This window comes from Pithys albifrons, chromosome 5, assembly GCF_047495875.1.
Source record: "Pithys albifrons albifrons isolate INPA30051 chromosome 5, PitAlb_v1, whole genome shotgun sequence".
Classification (NCBI taxonomy): domain Eukaryota; kingdom Metazoa; phylum Chordata; class Aves; order Passeriformes; family Thamnophilidae; genus Pithys; species Pithys albifrons.
The window spans coordinates 29,440,757-29,456,949 of record NC_092462.1 but is presented as its reverse complement, the minus strand read 5'-3'; the positions used below and the strand labels follow the sequence as shown (position 1 = coordinate 29,456,949).

The window sequence follows — 16,193 nt, the reverse complement described above, 5'->3', positions numbered from 1 at the left end:
CCTGGCAGAGTACAAATTTCAATATACTCTACTTTGCAAAATACTTGCTAAGGATCAAAGAGCTCTGTCTTTTTTTCCCCTTTTCCATGATTTCTCTTCCCCATTTACAGGAGTGGGAATGAAGAAAAACTGATGGCTTTATTGACCCCTTTAAATGTGAACTGCCATGCAAGTGATGGACGTAAGGTAAGTTAATGCCTGCTTCGTATTTCAATTATTCAAGAAAGACTAATTCAAGCATATTGGTAAGCAAGATGTATAAACCAAGGGATTGTATGGGGAAAAAAATCTGTGATGCCTTTTCACTATAAAATTAAATGCTGTTATGTTTGATACTGGCAGTTGTGACAGACCAGCAGTCAGCAGACATGGATCCTGCATGTGTCTTTTAAATGTCAACCCTAGTGTGCATGTAAAATGAAACTTTGAGACCTTTTGTAAGAAAAACAAAACATACTGCTTCAGATGAATAAAATAACTAAGGGAGGAAAGTTATTATTTGTATTTGAACATTGAGTGAGGTGGTTCATATTCAGCTTAGCTCCTAATGCCCTGCCACACAGACTGGCACTATATTGCTATGCTTAACACCTTCTGCATTTTCTTAAATTTGATGTTATTGTTTTGACTTTCTCTGCCAGGGATGTTTGAATGAGTTAAAATAAGGATTAGGCTGAAACTGGAGGAGGGAAGAACATACGGAGTGAGAAGCAGATCCTATGATTTTTGATGTTTTAGTCATCAAGATGATAGTCTGTCTAGACTGTTGGATTTACAAATGTTGGTTATTTTTATTTTTTTTTACTGTGTACCAGAATGTTCTTAATATGCATCTGTTAAAAAAGTCTCTCACGTGTAACAATACCTCTCACTTTTGGAGAGAAAAGCATAGCAGTGTTTTCTTTTATAGTTTTCTTTATTTTTGGTGGGGTGTGTTTGAACATAGTATAATCCTGTGCCCATTCTGGAGCTGTTGTGGAACAGCCCAGTTCCACTGAATCAGTGAAGATAGGCTGGTTTATGCTTCCTTTTGATTAAAAGATATATTTTTAGCGAATATAAAAAATGTAGCTCCATTGTACAAAAATTCCAATTTTTTTATACAAAAAAATTCCAATTTTTTTTCTCAATTGTAATGCATGTGATGCATACTATTTGACAGAAATCCCCCCAAATTTTTTGCTTGTTTACATTTATCACTCATTGAAAGTTTATGCGTCTTCCAGGTTTTGAAAACAATTAATTTTATGATCTGAGGACAGGCAAATGAACAAGGGCTTTATTTGCTTTAGCAGTGTTGGAACTGATGAAACACTTCCCATCTTGTAGGATTAAACATATTGCCCATATTTCTTCAATTTCCTGTTTTTAAAAACGTTGCCATTCAAATAAGGGTGTGTTTAGGTTTATAGTGCACCATGTTATAATCCAACATGGTGGTGTGCAGCAGGGTGTTACTGAGTAATTGAACCCCCATCGCTATTGATCTAAGGCCAAATGCAGAGTTATGACTTCTGTCAGTAGAGTGAGGAATAAGCTTTGCAGATGTTTTCTTGAATATCATGACTTTAAAGTAAAAATTAAAAAAAAAAATACAGAGCTTTTAAAATAAATAATAAGCTAGCAGACAGTATATATTTTTGCAGCCTCTGAATTAGTTCAAAAGTTTATGCCCAAAGCTTAGAAAGCAGTTAAAGCTCATGAATGTGGACACTTTGAAAATATGTTTTTGTGTTTGGCTGTTGGTTAATGCACTGGTTATTGAAACTCCTTCTAAGATGCCTTGCCATTGATATTAATTAACTTTTTTAAAAGGATGCCTCCCAGATATATTTTTCCCCCACCATATATGTACAAGCTATGGAAGGTGAAGTAATACTCCATAGCAACTGTGGTATATGACTGTTAAGTATTTAATTTGTAAAGCAGAGCTTTCAGGTCCTGTACTAGCGTAAGATCACTTGGGGTTTAATCATTTTAAGCTGTGCTGCAAATTAGGCAAACTTTTCAGCCTCCAGCACAGCATTCTTGTAAATGAAAGTCTCCGCTGGTGTGGCTGCCTCTAGTTGATGTATGGTGATTCACAGTAGCTGAGAATTTGTCCATTTTTGAAGTAGCTTTTTACATTCCTTGATGCTTTTTGTAATTATTTTTTGCAGATCCCCTGAGTGTTTAAGGCTCAAACTTAGGACACTGTAAGGCCACAGAATTAACACAGCTGTCAGGGCCAAGGAGTGCAGACGCTGCAGATTGGCCTGAGATTCTCAGCATCACACGTGCTCTGCAGTACAGCTGTACCCACAGACTCTTTCTCCAGTTTGATTTTCTGAGATGTCCAGTGCTATTCTGATAAGGGAAACATTTAGTTTTGTAGGTGAAGAATTTGAGTTCCAGTACAGTTTTTCTGTGTTATCAAGTGGTGGAAGGGTGGGGGTTTTTTCCATACTTTAGGTGCAACTCTATGTAGCTTACCTTTTCTCCCCTCCCTATGCCATCCCGTGGGGATTTCTTGTGTGTCCCATGTATACTAACATCTGGAGTTCTGGATTGATCATATATCACGTGCTGTGAGGTTGTGCTTCATAGAACAGGTGAAAGGGTGGAAAACTCTGACAACATCTTGCTGATTTGAAACCAGCTTAGGTTGGAAATAAAGATGTGCTGCATTCTGAGTCCTGCTTATAAAGCCTTTTAGAAAAGTATTGGCAGCTGGAGTCTGATTCCTACTGGACAAGATTCCTTGCTGCTTAAACAGTTACAGCTGGTGCTGATAACCATTGCTCCATCTGTTTATTTAGCATAGAGGTCAAAGACGAATAGGGATGAAAACTGAACTTCTTCCCCTCCAAGTCGCAGTTTAGACAAATTATGGGCATTGTAGAAATGCTCACATTACTGAAGCTCCTGAGCTGTTGTCTGAAGAGGGAATTTATGCTCTGTGGCTACACTTGCAGTTATTTTCTGGAGTAAAAAATGAAGCAGCGTGTGCAAAACAAAGAGCAATTTTATACATCAACTAAAGCGTTCCTGTGTACCAAGGCTCAAGGTAATTTGTGGGTTTTTGTTTTGATGACCAAGAAAATCAACAACAGTATCTCAGAAATTATTTCATTGAATTGGGTAGTGATTGATTTTTGAATAAGGACTGGCTTATGTGCCTGTTAATATACATGAGGCCACAAATAATAGTGCATGAGGACTGAGCTATACAGTGCAGAGCTATATGGTACAGTGTATGCAAATGAGTTCTTTTGAAATTGTCCTGTTTACTTTCTAAAAAGCAATGCTGGGGCTGAAAGATATTTTTCATTACAATCTTACTTTAGATTTGGGTTGTTTGTTTGTTTTAGCAGGAGACTGAAAACAGAATTGTTGGGATGTGGTGGTGTGTGTGAAGCAAAACTGGCACGTTACATCACTTTTGTTCATATTGCTTTGTATTTGCTCTGTCAAAATCAGAACTTACACAAAATTCATGGCACCTGCACATTCCCAGTAGGTCTGAAATTTCACTGCGTCCTACCTGTGAGTGCTGCTAGACCCTTTGGTCTTTACATAATCTAGAATAGTAAAGACTTTTAGAAGACAAGCTATAGTGTTGTAGTTAGCAGATGCTACTGAATTTCATACTGTTAAAAAGACAAGGCACCTATTTATGTGTCTATCTGTGCAAAGGTATATAGGCTTTACAGCCCCTGTTGTTTTCCCTCAAATGTTTTTCTCTGGGGGTGTCTCTTTCAAGATTTAGTTGTGAGTGAATTTTCAAAAACTGTTTTTTGACTATTTTAATTCTCCAGGTTCCTCTACTGCTAGAAACTAAAGGTGAATTTCTGTCACTGCTTACCTAATTCAGTAGGTGAAGAGACAAGCTTAAAATCCAGTGTATCTTGGTTGCAGGTTGAGTAGAAGCTCTTAGCTCTCATTTCCTTCAGAAAGCTTGTTGCAAACACTTGAAATGTGTTTCAGGAAGAAATTGATGTTGCCTTCATTTTAAAACTTCAGAAGTATCTGACCTAATAAGGAAGCATTGGTTTTAGCAATTCAGATGAGAACTCTTTTCTACAAGACAGGTCTTTCCCACATGACTCTTGTTAGTTTTCCCAAGTGAACTACATCCAGCTGACGAGGTGGTAGCCATTAGCAATAGGAGGTTGGATTTTGGTTTTGAAGTTGGATTTCTGCTGGTCTGTAATATCCTGCTCCTGCACTGCATTACACATGCTCAGATCATGCCTGCACTGAAGAACTCAGGTGTCGGTTGAATAAAATCCTTTCTTCTTGCAAGGGAACCCAGCACCTCTGGTTAGGTGTTACTCAAACAGTTTGTCTGGTCCTCCTCTCAAGGTTCATCTCTTGAAGTATTGCAAATATCTGATATTTTGAGCTTTTTGGAGCATAGAAAAAATACTATTCTGAAAAATAAAATGCGTGCTTCATACTTTACTTCAGAGTTCCCACTGATCTGTTGCAGCTGCATTTTGTATTTACATTTTATATCAATCACATGAAAAACAGAGAATACAATAGCTTTACCTGTGACAGCTTGGACTCAACTATTAATTCAGCTTGAGGCAGGAATTACTACCAGAAGGCAGAGAATGCAATTCCTCCACAGCTACATCATTTTCTTTCTTGCACCTTTCCTCTCTGCCTTGCTCCTCAGAAACTAGAAATGTAGAAAATGCTGCAATAAGTGAAACAGGGATCCTGCAAATAACTCACCTCAGTTTTTCCCAGCACAGGGCTATTCAGCACTGTAGATAAGGCAGTGAACCCATGGGAAACGCTAATAAATAATTAATTAAAAGGCCATTTCTAGCATGCACGTGGTCCTACTTCACTTAATTTTACTATAGTCTTCTGACTCGTATTCCCTCGTATTATTTTTTATTCCCAATTTTCAGTCATTAACAGCTCCCAGTACCCGTCCTTACTACTTGGTGTTGTGCCTCTTCAATGCTTTTGTTGTTACGCCTTTCCAAACCAGCTGTAGACAAACCTGGATCCAGAATACCATTAAACTTGGTGAGTCACAGGAGACATATTTGCCTCTCTGCTTTGATTGAGGCTGTTTCTTCAGTCCATTCCTTCCTACAATGGAGATGTTCATTTTTCTCCTGTGTGGCATCATTCAGATTCATTGACACAGGGCACAGATGTAAGAAATATAACTCTGAGCAGGTCTGCATTGCGGTGCAGCGTTCTTGGACTGAAGTAACCAGTGCAAAAGGTCTTGCATTTTGTGTTGTGAAGAGGACAAAGTGCCCCTCGGCTTTTGCTATGACACATCTCTGATACCAAGTAACATTCTGTTGGATGGAATTTCAAATTCCTTCTCTTACTTCCTCTCCTCCTTTCTCTTGACTGGAAGATCAGCCTGTAAACAAAGGGCTGATAAATGGAAATTGAATTTGTACAAGATCGGGTGAATTATGTCTGCTCTTCTGCAGGAGTTCCAATTTGCTGCTGGTAAGTGAATTTGGCAGCCCCTGTTCCAAAATTCTGGTTGTTCACAATCATTTTTATGAAAAATCCTGCGGGTTGAAAGAGAATTCGTATGCTTTCCAATTTCTGAGTCTATATGGAACAATTGATCCACGTTTTCGCCCGCTTTTCCTAACAGTTATTAAACCTACAGACCTGGGCAGAGGTTTAGATTCTCTTGTAATTGCCTTGGCTCTAGGAGCTGAAGGCTGAAGAAAAATGCCATGTACTGCAAGACATGAACACACTGTGTGCTAGTGAAACTGTAAACTTTTACAATGGTGTGCATTTTTCTTGTTCTACAGAATAAAAATGAAAACTAATACCACATAAACCTCTATAGATCTGTTTGTTTTATAGTTCAATGTCAGAGATTATATTCAGATGAATATGGAATATATTTTGGAATTAATTATTTCACATACAAGAAAAAGTGTTTGACTGTTGTGAAGGTACAGATTTCTACAGACAAAAGCTGTATATTTGAGCAGAAGACTTGTGAGCAGATACCTTGTGAGCAAGGCCTTTTTTGTCCTGCCTAAGGGTATGTCTGAATCTCAGTGTGGACTTCAAAGATGTATTGGGGGTTTTTGTCACATACAGCATTTTGCTTATTGTCACAATCTACATTTCATCTTCCTCAAAACTGTCTGAACTTTTTCTGCTGATATATGTTGTTTGCATGGTTTGTAAATGTAGTCTACTCTCAAGGCACATCTACAACAACAAAAAAAAACTAGTGCGAAGGAGAGGAGCAATACATCACACACATCAACAGTTGACTGTATTCTTGGTTCAGAATGAGTTCTTTTTCCTTGGTTATTAAAATAAAAATATAAAAAATCGTTTAACTGAAAAGTGTCATTTCGGAAAAACGACAGCTCCACAAATACAAAGCAGTTATTTCAGAATAACTGGATAGACAAGCCCTTCCTAAATCTGCTCACTTACTGTTTCTGGCATAAATGTCAGTCTGATTTTGATGAAGTGGTATTAAACTCTTTTATGGGTGGGAAATGTGCAGAATTTGGCATCTTCCTTCATGGTTCTGCAAATATTAGCCAGAAGATTCGTGATGGATGATTACAGTGTTGTGGAACTGCAGTTATCGAAATAAGTGATAACCATGTACTCTGTTAGCTAATGATTGGCAGTGTGTGAAGTTGGCCCTGGCTGATGCCTTATGGGCTCTGCAGCTGTTTGGCACCAATCTTGTATGTATTTCACATGTATGTCGAGGGTATATGTAGGGGTGTGAGTGTGTAGATTTTTAAATAGAATTGTAGAATGTCCTGAGTTGGAAGAAACCTTAAAGATCATCTAATTCCAACCTCCCTGCCATGGCAGATACACCTTTCACTAGACCAGGATAAATATTGGAGTTAAATATTTTAAATCAAATTCTGCATGCAAAATTAAAGGGTTTTTTTCTGGATTTAGTTAATGGTGTACTGTAAAAAATCTAACATTTCCAACATTGCAAAAAGATTACAAAGCAAGTGCCATAATGTTTTGAGTTGTGCCTGGAGCAGAAGTGCCCAATGCAGTACACATAAAAAGAACATTCAAAAATGACCACAACTACATTTTACCTTTAAAACACCATTTTCTTTGTTAAAAAAGATAGCTCCTGGGTATCATGCACGTTAGAAATAGTAACAACTTAGACACTTTCCTATGCTGTGATCCATCTTATTTGTCAGCCAAGCATGGTCAAAGGCAGTAACATGAGAATCCCTCTGCAGACTTTGTCAAGTATAGATGACTTGGCTTAATTTCTATCCCTGGTGTCACTTAAAACCCCCTATAGCCAAAGATGATACTGTTTGAATAAAATGTAAAACTGATCCCCCTGCTCTAAGTTTCTGTTATGAGATCTCAAATATTTCCCCCCAAACATTTCAGTGAATATCCCTTCACCTGTTATTTGCAGTTTAGTCTATGATGTCCACAAACAGAAATTGTGCACTGAAGGACTGGGAAGAAATTGTTTACTCTTTGTATTGTTCTGTAAAGTTCAAGAAATCATATTTGTTAAGTCTTAATGTACTCTTAGGGGCAGCCTTCTAATGTGTTGAAGATATGGGGATCTTTTATACCTGAACTGTTTTCCCCTTGATGATTAGCTTAGCACAGTAGATGACTTCTTGCATTACACTATTATCCATCTAGTGTCTAGAGCAAACAAGTCAAACTGGCAGACTTGGGCAGAGCTGCCATGTAATATTTTGTGTACATTCACTCAAAGTGTGCTCTGGATTTGGCCCTAACACAGAGCATCCAGATGTAGAGTACTGATGGTGTTTCTTCTATGCTGATCTTGAGAGTGGAGCCCCTTTCCTTCACCATGCTTGCTAAGGTGGTGTTTTGAGTTGAAATGTGGCAGCTCAATCCGTGGACTTCATACATTTGACTTGTGTATGTGGTTGACTATAGTGAATACTGTAGGTGCTGTTTCTATGCCTGATGTCACTTCCTTCTCAAAATCCCTGTATAACCCTGTATGTGAGCGGGAAAAGTACTGAGAAGTGAACTGTTCTGCTTTCTTGTTGCTTTTCACTTTTGAATGCCACACTAGAGTACTTTGTGGCCTTCCTCTATTGTGACATATGTCATTTAATTGAACATTGTTTCCCACCTCTGCACAACCAACCTGATAATGAAAAATACCTTGAAATAAATAGCTGCTAAGAAGCTTTTTGTCTTTTTAGCAGCAAAGGTATTTATTGACAACATTGGAGGCAAGCCAGTTCATACTGGGCAAAAACTTGCCTGACTTGTTTGTGTAAAATAAGCCATTTATACAGTCTTGAGATCATAGTTACAGCTTCTGATTTCCATATTAATGACTGGGCAAAGTCTTGGGCAAAGCTTTCCTTTTGGCTTGAAATTTGGGTAATGGTCTCCTGACTTCATCCCTCAAGTGGTCTTGAAGCGTCTTCATCACTGTTATGCCTTTTTTTTGTTCAATGACATGACCTGTCAAACTTGGAAAATCTTGGAAAATCTTGGCTCTCATACTTACTTCAAATGTCCAAGTGTACTTAATTTATTACTTCTAACACATGGTACACTAGTTTCTAATAATTACTAGACAGGTTGTACCAGAACAAAGCAGCTTCATCACTTCATGCTGTTTCATGAGTTAAGCAGCCTTGCTATGCAAGCAACATTTTGCAAAGCAGAATTAGAAATTTCACAAGACTAGGGGTTTTGGTCTCTTTGCTCTTTCACAACCTGAGGACCTAACATCATCTTCCTTACAAACCACTGGCAAGGATTTAGTTAAAAACTGTTGAGTACCTGTATATCCTGTATCAGTTTGCTTACCCTTCTGCACATGCTTGTTGACCGCTTCAGAAAACTCAGAGAGTTTTAAAGGTGGAACTCACCTTAACACTGTTGATTCTTCCCAAGCAGATTGTGTTTATTCAGCTTCAACATTACAGGCCTGTACATAGTTCCCCAAAATGTGTGTTGATGATAAGTTTGCAACTTTCATGTTTTCATGTACCAAGATAATCTTAAGTGAATGTCACATACCACTAGTACTTCACCTACTTCGTTCTCCAGTGCTCTCTTAAGTGAATCCAGTCTGGTCCTGGCAATTTGTTGATGTTCATTTATGTATGATTACCTCTTTTATGCTTAGTTTAGTTTCAGACAAATCCTTTGCCAAGCTTCCCCAGTTATGCACATGCTCACTCACCAGGATCCTGGTATGAGAGTTATTGTTTCTTCTAAGATGTATAGCATGCAAAGACCTTCTTCACAATGTCTTCTCACATGTAAGAACTCCATACCTTGCCACACTGGACTGGCAGGTGCATTCTGTGCTCCTAGGGGATTGCAAGAAGTTATGGCTGCTTGGAATTCCTTTCACCAGTTACTGCTTAAACTGTTTTTGCCTGTCTGCTTGTATTGTTATCTCTAAACTGCTGGAGTTTGTGGTCATTGTTATTTTCTTTATCTTGCAAATTCAGCTTTTTGAATGATGTCTCCTTAATACTAGTAAACTCTTTCAGCTTGCTGTTGGTTATGGTGGCTTCCTTCACTATATCAAGCCCTTCCCAACAGAAGGTGTGCATTAGCACGGTGTTTCCAGTATTGTCCCTGTTAGTAGTTTTCGTGCTGTCTGCAAGGACATCATTCTCTTACCTACCACTTTTAGCTTACTATTAAAACACTTCTCACCTCTTTCAATAGCTCCATTTTCTGAAGGTTAGTGCATCATGCTGGATTATTTTAGCAAGCGCTTTCCCTGTAGATAAGTTGAGTCTGAGTGTGTTACAGCTGCTATGAAAAACAGCTTCTACTACAAAGGTTTGCAACAGGTGTCACTTGGTACCAGCTCAGTAGTTGCATTTACCCTTATGGCCTTCCTAGCCACCTTCTCTGTAGAACAGTCACTGATAGCATCCTAACATTTCACTTCTTAAGCCACCCAAAGCCCTTGTGTTTTCTACCCTTGCTGCCTCTCTGATTTCTCTCGGCACATCAGTTATCACTTGCTCATACAACCCCATCATTGACTTTAGAGGTTGTATGGAGAATTTAGACTGATCAATTTAGTTCCAGATGAAAAGAATGGCAAAATACTTATGTGCAAGAAGAGGAGTATTTACATTACCGTTTCTAAAAGTATTGTTTAAGTAGACTGAGCAGGCTGCAGATGAATGATAAAAGGGGAGGAAAATGCCAAAATAGGGCATTGTAACTGATGATGGATGTGTCATTGATGAACAAGAAAATTGAGGTGATTTGATTAGTCTTTTCCAAGTAATATAATATGTGTCTACTTATAAAGGAAACTTATTTCTTACAGATTAAATTCTTTCAAATATTAATTTTCTAATAACCATAACTTTTCAATTGGAAATACAAGATAAATTCTCTGCCTTTTTTCTTGTATTTTGCACGGTTTCTTTTCAAAGGAACAGTGAAGTCTTGACTGGGTTATAAAGCCATTAAATTACAAAATTTGTTAATTATCACTGCAATGCAAAAAGAACATTTTGTGTATTTAATTTTATGAATTATTTTATATTTCATGTTTTAATTTAATTCGAAAATGTAAGATATAAACATTTTTACTGAGCAATGGAGCTGAAATGCAATCAATTTGCAAGTGCTGTTTTTAACAGAGTTCATTCTGACCCCTGTTTCAATAAAATTAGTGAGGTGCTGATTTGAAGTCATGTTAGTAGGGAGAATAGTCAAATTAATGTATTCTGAGAAGCTTTTCTTTCTTAGTAATGGGAAAATCTTACCAACAAAAGCCTGGAAAGTTTCTAGTTGGAAGGGGAAGGAGGTGAAGCAAAGTAAATATATAAAGATGGAATGGGGGAAGTGGAAAAAATAATAAAATGTGGAAAAAGAAAAGAAAAATAAAGTATTGTTAGTTAACTGTGGTGGAAAAAAGATTGACGTACATACAGACTGGGGAATGAGATGCTGGAAAGCAGTGCCATGGAAAGGGACCTGGGGGTCCTGGTCAGTGCAAGCTGAATATGAGTCAGCAGTGCCCTGGCAGCCAGGAGGGCCAACTGTGTCCTGGGGGGCATCAGGCACAGCATCGCCAGCTGGGCAAGGGAGGGGATTGTCCCACTCTGCTCTGCACTGGGGCGGCCTCACCTGGAATATTGTATGCAGTTTTGGGTGCCACAAGAAAGATATGAAGCTCTTGGAGAGCGTCCAGAGGAGGGCAATGCAAGTGATGAAGAGCCTTGAGGGGAAGCTGAATGAGGAGCAGCTGAGGGCACTTGGTCTGTTCAGCCTGGAGGAGACTGAGGGGAGACCTCATTGCAGTTACAACTTCCTTGTGAGGGGAAGGGGAGGGGCAGGCACTGATCTCTTCTCTGTGGGGACCAGTGACAGGACCCAAGGGAATGGCCTGAAGTTTTGTCAGGGGAGGTTTAGGTTGGATATTAGAGAGAGATTCTTCACCCAGAGTGGTTGGGCACTGGAACAGGCTCCCCAGGGAAGCAGTCACAGCACCATACCTGACAGAGTTCAAGAAGCATTTGTACAATACTCTCAGGCACATGGTGTTGTGGGGGTGACAGTGAGTGCATCCCTTAAGGAAAGCTGTTTGGAGTTCACCTTTAAGAGAGCTACCTGGAGTGTGTGTGGTCTTGTAGCCAGTGAGAGGCTGTGGTGTATGTGAGGTGAATTGGTTAACCAATAATGTCATGGCATGTTGGATGTGAGAGGATATAAAAGGTGTGGACGTTACTGAGTGAGAACTAGATCTAACTGGAACTACTAGGAACTGCTTCTTCTACTATGAGCTATGAGGAACTGCCTGTTAATCTATATTGAATAAAGTCTTCTGATCAAAGCCTTCTGATGCCTGCTGTGCCTGAGCAATTCTGACTGTCATTCACACTGTGCCCCCAGTACTCGGGATAAGGGGACCCCAATAAAGGGTGACCCCCAACGGACCCCTATATGGTGTGCCTCTTGGGATGGTCCTGTGCAGGGCTAAGAGCTGGACTCAATGATCTTTGTGGGTCCCTTCCAACTTAGGATATTCTATGGCTCTATGAAGATTTTGATAGCAAGTGGAAATAGACTGCAACACCAAAAACCCCCAGCAGTTTCAGTTATCTGGTGTTCCAGTGTTCATCTTCAGATTACTTTAATGCTGGTATGCAGGCCTTCCCCAGTCATCTGGCACGACTGTTTGGACAGGAACCTCTTGTTAACACTTTTTCATGCTGCCAGAGCAACACAAAAGTATTTCTTTAAAAAGAGGAAACAGCAGCCTAAACAAATAATTAAAGAACAAGATTTTAAGGCTTCTGACACTGGCCGACAGGACAGATAAAAATGTATGTATTTGTGCTGGAAGAGGGGAGAAAGTTGTGTCATCCCATTTCTCCTGGTGTGGCAAGCATTTGCAGCTTGCACTTTGGTGAGATTGTTGGGCTGAAACTTGGGCTGCAGGCTGTGCTGACTGGCACTAAGGTGCTCTCAAAAACTGCAGCAGCTTGGCTCTCTGTGCCACATTGCTCAGACCAGCAGCAGTAGCATCTGTTCTTCCCTGTGCACTGAACTTGAATCACTGCTTCCAGTGTGCAATTTAACAAATAAAGAATTCCAGCTGTTAACGTGACAAAATCCTGTGTGCTCAGTCCACCAGCCTGGATGAGTTTGTTCTCTAGCCGGCAGGTGTTGCTAATTGCTCCTTGGACTGCTAGGGATTTGAATACCCTCTGATGATTTTACTTAACATTGCTGAGCCAGTTTCTTCTCACCTTGGCCTCAGCAAGAGCCTCAGTGCCTCACTTCAGATTTGTCATTTTTCACTTGAATTTCTGACAGGTTCTAGGTGATGGAAAGAAGCAACAAAAATGGCCATGCTGGACACAATAATATTGTAAGTAGTTTCTGTGTAGTGTTCTGCCATGTCTTTCAAGGCAGCTTTCATGTCCCTTCACTGTTAAATAACATCAGTGGCATTCCCTTAGGAGAAGAGAGTGGGTCTTTACTGCAGTTTCTTCTTCCTGTAACTCAGCAAGCCACTACTCTATCAGCTGTCAGCATCTATCACCAAAGAAACAGTGTATACTCCTCTGCTTCTCTGATAATCCATATCAAAATTCATCTCCCTGTGTCACTGAGTGCTGTCACAGATGTTTTCTGTGCTTCTGAACCTGGAAAAACTACAAATTCTATTTTATGGTGGAAGCTCCAGAATTTTTTTCAAATTGTAGTTCCATCCCCAGCTAAACTTTCATCATTTACATGTAGAAATGGAAGAGATTCCTGTAAGAATCAGTTTTCTGAGAGCACTGTGGAGTTTTTTGAGTGATGTTGATCAGCTTTGCTGACACATGCTCTGTGGAACTATTTTGCCAAATGGTTGGTAGGTTGAGATATGTGCAAACACCAAAGAGTTTCAAGGGAGGGAGGAGGTGTTGCATTTTAATTCTTGTTTAGGAAGAGGTCAGTGATCACTAGTGCCCCATTTACGGGACCTGCTGTTTATGACATCTTTCAGAGATCAATGGTGTTCTCATTTTAAGTGTCTCTCCCAGCTCTTTACAATTTCTCCCTTAGTCTATACTTCTAGGTGCATCTGAAAATAGTGGCAGCACCTTAGTGTGGAGTTGTGAGGGACCTAAGCTTCCTAATTAATGTTTGAGGGGCTGAGATCCCTTTTATCACTTTGCCATACCTGCTTTTTGTTCTGAATCAGATTGATCTTTGTTTTTAAAGTTATTTCTAAACATGGTTGCTGCCTTCTGTCTTGGAGTATCTCTCTTTCTTCTGGCCTTTTAGCCCTTTTTCTGCCAGGTAATGACGCTCTTTCAGGTTTGACTTCGCTTCCTTTTCTCTGTAGTAATCAATTTCAGTTATTTATTTTATATAGCTACTGTTAAGAGAATAACTTCCACAGCTATCTACATGGATTAAAGATCTGCCATCCTAGTGTAAATATAATATTCTCTATAATTTTGCAAGTCAAGTGTCATTGTCTGAAGAAACTTGCTAGGCAAGGGAGACAGGGTTTTTCTTCTCGGATTTAGTAGGTTTTTTTCATGGTTGTTTTCAAACATTCACCTTAAGAGTGCCTCTGTAGATGAAACTTTCTTTTGTTGTGTGGTCCTGTGGTGATTGCATGCTTTCTCTCCTGTTAGAAAGATGTCTTTGGCCTTTACCTTCTTTTGCTTTCTAGGCACATCCTGTTGGTCTTCATGTACTTACTGTTTTCTGTGGTGCCACTATCTCTATGCTACCAGGAGTAGTTTCTGAGCAGAAAAGTGAAAGCACTCATTTCCTGTTCTACCTTCTTTTGTCCTTGAGACAGAGACACTCCAGTTATTTCTTTGTCTACCCCTGTGCAAGATTATGCTGGTCATGCTGTTAGTCCTTGCCTACCCCAAAAAAGCCCTTTCCTAAATCTCCTGCCCCCTTATTTGTCAACTCTTAGGCCAACTTGCAGTACAACAGGTCACTCACTGTGTTAATGTGTAGAAACGATGCTTGTCACGCAATCTTTGAGGTTCAGACATGGAATCAGAAAATTATGTTGTCTCTCAAAGGTTGGATCTACTGGAGAAACATTTAGTACTCAGTAGTTTGGACAGTACAGCCGCCTGTGAAGGAAGAGAGTTGAACACTCACTGGATATGGGGAGCAGAAGAGTCTTGGTCTATCACACAAGTAAACCTTCTCCACATGAGGGCTCATTCTGCCAGTGTGTTTGCAGTACTTTTAATCTTCCGTTTCTGTGGGTTTTAACTCATAATTTCCTACAGTTTATGAACATTTCTGGCCAGTGATTCTCTGCCCTAGCACTACTGTGTCTATGACATGAAGCAGGTTTTGTCTTTGCTGGCTTATAGCTCAAAACAGTTGGTTCCTCACCACCCCCACCCCCACATCTGCCAAGAGATCATCTGATATACCAGAGCTCTAAATTAAGATACTGTGGACTTGCAGATTCTGAATTAGTGAGCGGTTCAGTTAATTTCCCCTGTGATGAGCTGTTAGAAAGCACTATCTGAAATTTGTGACATGATGCTTTTCTGAATTTTGCTATACTAAGCCTGTCCTGTTCAACAGTCTGATTAACTACTACTGACTGTGTTCTGAACATGAAGCAGTTAAGTTACCACTGGAAACAATGAAGTGAGAAATGTCTTCCTTAAGAATTTCATCATCCTTGTCTTTAGGAATTTTGTTTGTTTTCATTTGCTTGTTTGTCGGTTTTGGGTTTGGTTTGGTTTTTTTTAACATAAGAAAGTAGTTTAGGTTCTTCATCCCCTTGGTATTTATCTCTGGAGTTGCAGGTAGCTCATCTGCAATCAGCAGTGCCAACATTACTTGTTTTCCTGGAGCAGCATCTGTTAAGTTTGTCCCTGAAGCATAATTGTCAACCATGAATTTAAATAACTCAGTACTGCTATAAAATGGCCAAGGAAGCTGCACTATTTGGGTGGCTGAAGTTGATAAGCCATGTGGTTGGTGAACAGCACAGACCCTTTCCTGCTCATTAAGAGCATGAACCCTCGAACAGGATTAGGGACCTTTATTGCTGTAGTACCTAGTGTGTAAGAAAGAGTATTGTAGCACGAATATAAAATAATTATTTTGAGTTATTTGAAATATGTGTTTCCAGAAGGAAATGTTTTTGTATGTAAGTCCAGTCTTGGCACCATGCAAACAAATGTCAATGAGGTATTTCCCAAGAAAGCCTTCAACTGCGTTTAAAAACCAAGGTGTAAGATTGGTGCACTGTTTAAAATTAGGATGCAAGTAGGTGTCTGAGCAGCAAAGGAAAAGCCTGATTGTTTCCACAGTGGAAAAGTTCAGGAAGGTGTCTGTAACATTGTGGTGTTGTTGCAACTTGCTTTCTTACCCCATTAATCAGAATGATAAAGTAGTGACAGGAGGTACTCCACTTGCATCCAGAATTTCTTCCTGATATGCCCTCATGATTGATGCAGTTCATTTTAGAGATGTCTGTAAGAGAGCAGCCTCAAGCACAGACTGTTGTGATTGGAAAGAAAGATTCTGTCATAAATTCTAACATAGGGAAGTACAAGTTGTTTGCTTTACGAGGAGTGAGAACATCTTTCAAAAGAGTTTTATGCAAAACTGTGAAGCAAAGCTCCCTTCTACAATTAGAAACCCCTCTGCTCTTTCCTTAATTCAAAAGAGGTGAAACACTCCTCTGAAGGGAGTTTGTAAGACAAACT

General features: G+C 39.5%; 1 protein-coding gene across 1 annotated transcript in view; it reads left to right on the top strand.

Moving 5' to 3' along the window:
* The window catches only part of TNKS (tankyrase), a 135,044-nt gene that overhangs the window by 71,104 nt on the left and 47,747 nt on the right, over positions 1–16,193 (top strand). The window contains exon 5 of the mRNA XM_071556071.1: positions 111–186. Coding sequence (XP_071412172.1) covers positions 111–186 — 76 coding nt within the window. The remainder of the gene's footprint in view (positions 1–110; positions 187–16,193) is intronic.